Source organism: Haplochromis burtoni, unplaced genomic scaffold (assembly GCF_018398535.1).
Source record: "Haplochromis burtoni strain Fernald_Lab_line unplaced genomic scaffold, NCSU_Asbu1 Contig_76, whole genome shotgun sequence".
NCBI lineage: Eukaryota > Metazoa > Chordata > Actinopteri > Cichliformes > Cichlidae > Haplochromis > Haplochromis burtoni.
The window spans coordinates 1,154,010-1,160,829 of NW_024582437.1; the positions used below are offsets into that span (position 1 = coordinate 1,154,010).

General features: G+C 41.9%; 1 protein-coding gene across 6 annotated transcripts in view; it reads right to left on the reverse strand.

Annotated features, from left to right (window-relative positions):
- Positions 1-3,810: 3,810 nt before the first annotated feature.
- Positions 3,811-6,820, reverse strand: part of LOC102288865 (furin) — a 208,697-nt gene continuing 205,687 nt past the window's right edge. For all 6 annotated transcript variants that reach the window (XM_014334224.2, XM_042221864.1, XM_042221861.1 and 3 more), the window contains 2 exons: positions 4,442-4,504; positions 3,811-3,972 (listed from right to left, as the gene is read on the reverse strand). In XM_014334224.2, the coding sequence (XP_014189710.1) occupies positions 3,811-3,972; positions 4,442-4,504 (225 nt within the window). The remainder of the gene's footprint in view (positions 3,973-4,441; positions 4,505-6,820) is intronic.

Below are 6,820 nucleotides of genomic sequence, written 5' to 3' on the forward strand. Positions count from 1 at the left end.
TGTGTGTGTGTGTGTGTGTGTGTGTGTGTGTGTGTGTGTGCAGTAGGAAGGTTTTCACACCCATGTGCTGACAGGTATGGTTAGGTTTGGCTGTGCTCACCTTAAACCTGCCTTGCATATGCATGCACAGTATAAAAAAACAATTCATGACATCATCATTTTGAAAGCCAATCACAACTCAGTATGCAGTTTTGGTGTGATGTGATTTGAAAGCCTCCATTCACTGAAAACAGGCTTCTTGGTGATGCAGATGCGTTATCTTGTGTCCAGTAGGTTAACTTGTTTTGTTTAATTTTTTTTCCAGTGAAATTTCAGTCTAAAATAAACCTTCAGTGAAGCTGCTGAACTTTATGTGTGGAACAACTTGCTAAATTAAATTAATTTAATTCCCGTCATAAACATTTATTTTTGTCCAGCCAACAGTCCAAAATCCAAAAAGATTCATATGGTTACCTTAGAAGCCGTAAACAGTCACTAGATATTCATATTTGAAAATCTGATTCGTTTTTTTTACCTTGTATTTAAAAGTCTAATCAATATCAGAAAATACTAGAATTTAGTTTGATGATTTATAATAAAATATAGAAACAATACTGTAACATCTGTAGAAAATATATTTTTAAAGTAATGTAAATAATGTTATCATTGAAAATAATCTATGATTTTTCATAGTTTAAATGAAACAAACTCAAAATACCAGTGGACAAATGTTTACATAACTGTACTAAAGCACACACAATAAAAAAACAATTATTTGCAGCATTACCACCTATGAATTACTAGCACAATATTGATATATCTTTTTTTTTTTTTAAATATCACGGTTATCTCTAATATAATACACCTCTAGATTCCTGTATGATATCCAGGCTTTCTTTGTAAAAGATAAAATCCAATGAAGCACATTTAGATTGTAACAGCTTTGTGTTTAATGCAGCAAAGATACAAACAGTCCCCGCTGGAGCATTATTGCTCTACCGCGGTGTCATCTTTGGGGAACAATCGTGATGAAATGGAAATCTGTTTACTTTGCATTTATCAGCTGCCTTGACTTTAGCTGATAGCAGAACTGATACAAAATCTTCAGATCAGAAGAATACAATCAGTGTGGGCTCATTTAAATACAAATAAAGTACATGCCTTATTTTTAATTTATGCAATAAAATAAGATCCCCTAATCCTGAGTATATACAGCCAGAAATATATGCAGCGAGCACAGATCACTTCCTTCGAAGTAATAACAGAGTTTTATTTCAGATTAGCTGTTCGGATGTCAATAATTCTCGCCAAGGCCCGTTTCGAATCTTGCATAACGAGAGCCGACCCACGCCTTTCATCCTTACTGTAATTGTTGTGTGCTTCAAAGACGAGGGAGACTGACAGGCTGTATGGGAGGATTAATACAGTGGGTGAGTGACGACATACTGAGGCGGGAGGGAGGAGCGAGAGAGAGAGAGGAGAGCGAGAGACGAAGATATGGGGGTGAGGAGGAGGAGAATGAGAGAAAAGTAGGAGAGGACAAAAAGTGGGGAGAGAGTTAACGAGAGGGACAGCATTAATTGTGTGCTTTGTGCCGGGGCTCTTTTGCTGAGTGTGGCTGTCGAGGTGCGGGCGCTCACCCCTCCAGCAGCCCGCCGTGATCTGAGCCAGCTCTCAGACTGCTGTATTCCAATGCAATTAGGCCACTCAAAGGCCTGCTTAAAGCTGCACCCCCACCACACACACACACTGATAGCAACATCCCCTGTGGGTCCCCTTCATTGTAGCAGGGACGTGTATTCTGTCCCTCTTTGAGGCCTTGGATGAAGAGACCACCCCGGGGAGCTGAAAAAAAAAGCAAGGATTACCTCTCTTTCTGTCCCCTTTCCCTCTGTCTTTCTCTCTCTCTGCCTCTTTATCTTCCTCTCTTTCTGGTTTCACCTCTAAAGTCTATCAGCTCGGGCAGGCAACTGAGCTCAGCTCCCGTTAGCTTCTCCAAAGAGACACAAGTTGGAGCTCCTTTTTTTTTTCTTTTTGCAGGAGGAAACAGAAGAAGAGGAGCAATGAGGCATTCCTGTGATGGATGTCATTGTGGGACTGCTCTAGCAATACCACTTCCCTCTTCCTCTTTCATTATTCATGCAGTCATATATTTCAACAAGTGGCGTGGGGCGTGTAGCTCGCTAGCTCGTCCCCGTTGGCACAGGCGCCGCAGCCTCAGTCAGTCTGTCCCCCTCTGTGTGCTGTATTAAGAGAAAGCGCTCCATGATAGCAGAGCTCTCTTGGCTGGCTTTCAGTGCGTCTCATTCCCCAGAAAGCATTTAAAACAGATTACAAACCTAACGCTACACCTCCCCAATAAGAGAAGAGAGGAGGAAAGAGGAGGAAAAAAAACCTGGCACATTAGCACCTGCAATACTAGTCAATGGCATCAACAGATTAACGAGGTAATCCACACAATGAGGTCTTTGATTCGTGTGGTTTGGCAGGCAATAATGCCAGGCATAATACACACTGTTATTTCAGGCTGTCCCAGCACGAGAAAACCTGGCAGAAGCTGATCTCTCTCTCTCTTTTATTTATTTATTTTTTGTTCTTTCTATCAGATGAGCTTCTTTTTTTTTTTTGAAGATTTTTAACTTGTGCATCTGGCGCTTTTGCCCGTTTTCTTGTCGGGGAAATAACCTGCTGGCTTCTCCTGTGGCACATGTGAAGCGAGGAATCACAGGCTTTCTGAAGGCTGTTTAAACAGCAGGGCTGAGGAGCTCTCCATCGTCCTTCCCCCCTTATTTTTCTGCATAAGGACGTGCGTACAGGATAAGTGTGTGTGTGTGCGCGCGAGTGTGTGCGCGGAAGATCTCGCAGCCCCATCGCTCATGTGCGGCTCGATTAGCCCCACGTGCCTCGTTCGTCAGACGTGGAGGCAGAGCAGATGGCAGAAGACGCACCGTGTTACCATGCTGGAGCACTATGTAACGCTGCTCTAATTGAAACATCAATACTGCCCTGTCAATACACTACTGCTACTTTACAAAACACCTCCACCAACAGACCTGCACTAGACTGGCAAAGAAAAAAAAAGTTTACCGCCCAGGGTGAAAGTAACTTTCTCTGTAACGCTTCCTGGTCTTTTTAATCTCCTAATATTAACACTTCACTTGCTTTCTGTTTGTATACAGCTTGTGGTGTTAAAGGAAGCATGCATGGGAAAAAAAGAAAAAAGGAAGAGATCCTCCTCAGCAGTATCTCCACTGTGGCAAAAATTTTAATGAATTGATAGAAAGTTGAGAGAGCTCACATGGCTGTGATCAGTAATTCGACGTTATTGGGAATTCAGTGGAGAACAGAGAGAAATTAGGCGGCTAGGAATTAATTTGTTATTTGTCCAACTCAATGAGGAGTGACGCAGCCCCCTTTAATGAACGGGGTAATCCATTTCTTATTGCACGGAGCTGAATTCACCCTTCATTGAAGTGGAAAAAGACAAACATATCTTCCACTAACCTTTGCTACTTCCGAAGGCAAACCAGGAGTGGGATCGGGGGTTGGGGGGCGGAGACGAGCGCTGCTGGAGCTATTTGTTTTTCAGAAACAGGGTTTTGGGGTTTGTGTAGGCGAGAAAGTGGGTTTCAAAGCCGACCTACAATAAGTCATCTTTGCTGATACCGAGGCCACAAAGTCAAAATACAGTACGCTGACTTGATTCATGATTAACTGGCTTTTCTGCACTGTGGAAAATGACAGTCTTTACAAAACTATGGTTCATGGTTGTGTTTTTAATTCCCTTCCCTCTGCCCCGCCCCCTCTCATGCCTTTCTGCTCACAGATCCGTCATCTGTTGGATCTAAAACGCTTGATTGTGCCGACATCCTGGATCTTCTGTGAGGGCAAGGACCTGCGCTCCTCATCCGCGTCGTCCCCGAAGGTCTCGGTTTCAGGAGGCTCCCTCTCAACAGTAGGTCTTGTTTTCTGGGCAACATGTGTGTCAAGTATCTGTGGGACAGTGTAAATAGTCATAAGATAGCAGTCTAGGGTCTGATTTTGCTCTTCAGTTCACTTATTGGGTAATTTTATAATATGAAAATTCTCCTACAATCGAAAACGCTGTACCTGAGTGGGTTACATTTCAATAGGGAAAAATCTCTTTAATTAATTAACTGAATATCACAATAGTTGCCAATTCAATTAAATAATTGTTTCAGCTGTTAAAAAACAAACAAAAACAAAAACAAAAAGACCAACCACATATCTATTATGAAAAAAAAAAGCATTCTGGTGGCCAAATGGGCAGAGTGCCATGTGTCTAGCGTGCAAACTCACATTCCTCGAATTCATTAAATCAAATCATTTTCCCTTCATCTATTCCACTCCTCAGTCTTCACCCCCCCTAACAGAAAAAGCACAAAAAACTCAAACTATAAAAATAACCTGTGTTTTAGGACTGGTGGGGGTTGCAGCTTACCTTGAAAGCCAGACTAGATGTCAGGCTCGACTTAACCGGTCTGTCTCCTTGAGTTTTTCCCATCTGGTTAATGAAACAGATGTTTCATGTTAAAGACAAACAAAATATGTACAAAATATGGCTCTGTTGTGTGAAGGAAGCGAAAATACACTGATTCCTGCATTTCCCATAATGCAGATTTCTTCCAACCTGGTAATGAACCATATTTTTCAGCTTCTTAAAGTTATTCCTCACCGTGAAACCAATGTCTTTACAGGCTGAGCAGCACTCGGCTACACTAGCAAGCTGCATTCATGTGCAAAACCAGTAGAGAAACTCTAATTTCCAATAAGCAATATTTTATTTTTAGCAGCTATGGTGCGTTATTTATTCTAGTTAAGGCTCCTTGTGGGCTTCCATCTGCTGCACTTCTCACCACCACCACTTGCAGCAGGAGTCGCGACTCCTTTGACATCCTTTTCCCCCTCCTTATGGAAGTCAAAAAGCTGAGAAAACACACAGAGGAAATGGGCCACGAGCTGTTCAGAGGAATCCAATTCAACTCTGTTTTTGCAAGAAAAAAGGCAAGGACAAACAGCTGAATTTGAAATCAATCAAACGCTGGCTCTGTCCACAGGAGCAACGTTCAGGCTCTGGTTACGATTTGATCTTGGCTCAAGTTTTCAGTGAGTGTTGACGTCTCAGAGTTGTGAGGAATCCCGAGCCGGCAGCTTACAGCGGGGGTTTTAGTGATACAGTATTTACAAGGCATGAGGAAGTGGGAGCGCTGCAACAGACGGCACCATACACGGTGCTTTCAATTATTTCTCACAGCATTCATGAAAATAGAAGCACAGCGGGGAGTACAGTATGAACGACAAAACTATAAAAAGACACGGAGTGAAAAGAGAACTCCCAAGCTAAAATAAATGGCGTTGTGTGCCGTTGCTTGGTGGAGAGCTCAGAAAAATGCATGCCTCCCAAAAAGAGTCAGAAATAGCGTAGAGTACAGACCAGAGTAGGGGTGATGGAGCAAAATGGATGCATAAATAACTGGAAGGAGGTTGAAGTTTGGATTTGAGAGCATCTTATGAATCGGTTTGTAGAGTTATGTTGGCCTGATGCTCTAAGCAGTGGGCATCAAAGAGCCTCTCATACACGCAGATCCATTCATAATATTAAATATGAAGGCTTGATGGAAACTTGCTGCAACTTACACGGGTTTCAGAAAGGAGAACACCTGCTTTTTAAGTTTGCGCTGTTAGCATGCTAATTCGTTAACATTTGCTAAGCACAAATGAGGCTAACGGGAATATGGCTAATTTTCTACTGTAGGTTATTGTTTGTGAACCTGCCACCTTAAATTATTGGCTTGATGATAATGCTATAGAAAAACAGACAGAATACATACATTTCGGCACATAATCATCATCAATCCGTCCTGTAGTTGATCGCATATATTTTTGGGGTGTGGATCAAAGCAGTGGACTGACTCCCAGCCCTACTGACCTTTCAGCTCATACCGCTATGCTGCTAACATGGGTGAAAACAAATGAAGCACCCAGTCCAAACTCATGATGCTGTTTCTTACATCAGAGTGTTTCTCTCTGCACTGCCATGTTATATTACAGTCTTACAGTATTTATATGCCTTGATAACTTATCAAACAAGCGCAGTGTGATGCTGCAAACCTCAGCTAAGGCTAAAACCCGTTCCAAAGTAAGAACTTAGAACAGAGACCAGATTGTGATATTTTCTTGACAACACCAAACAAAAAAATAAAATTGCAATAACTTTGCATGAAAACAGAGCAACTCAACCGATCACATTACCTGTTGGCAGAGGTAATAATACGATTCAACAGCAACAGCAGCTTCGGGTTTATGTTGTTTGCTGTGTATTAACATCATTCATTGTTCAATTAACAAAAAAATTTTTGGCATCAACCTTGATTGCTTTATTTTTAAATTTTTTTTATACATATTAAAATGAAAACCCAAAGATATCTGTCAGACTGTTTGTTTTGTAATTGTGTCACAGAGTTCCCAGTTCAGATCAGAAATGATGGTGGTGAACACAGTGTTACTGTTATCCAAGAGCAAGGACGACAACTACGATGAACAAATAGAAAAATCCACAACCACAAAAAAAAGAATAAAAACAACCTCCAGATGAAAAGCTTCAGATTGGTAAATTTAGCATATTCAAGCGAATAGGCGCACACACCTACACTGCATCTTTTCTGCCCTCCAACACATCACCGCAGACAGACGACAACCAGCTTTTCCTCGAGCTGATCTTTCTCTCTTCTCTGAGATGAGAAGATGCTGGTGAGTAGAGAGAGGGAGAGGCTCACAGACAGAGACGTTTGTTTCCCAGCCCTTCCACCGTCTCCGTGGG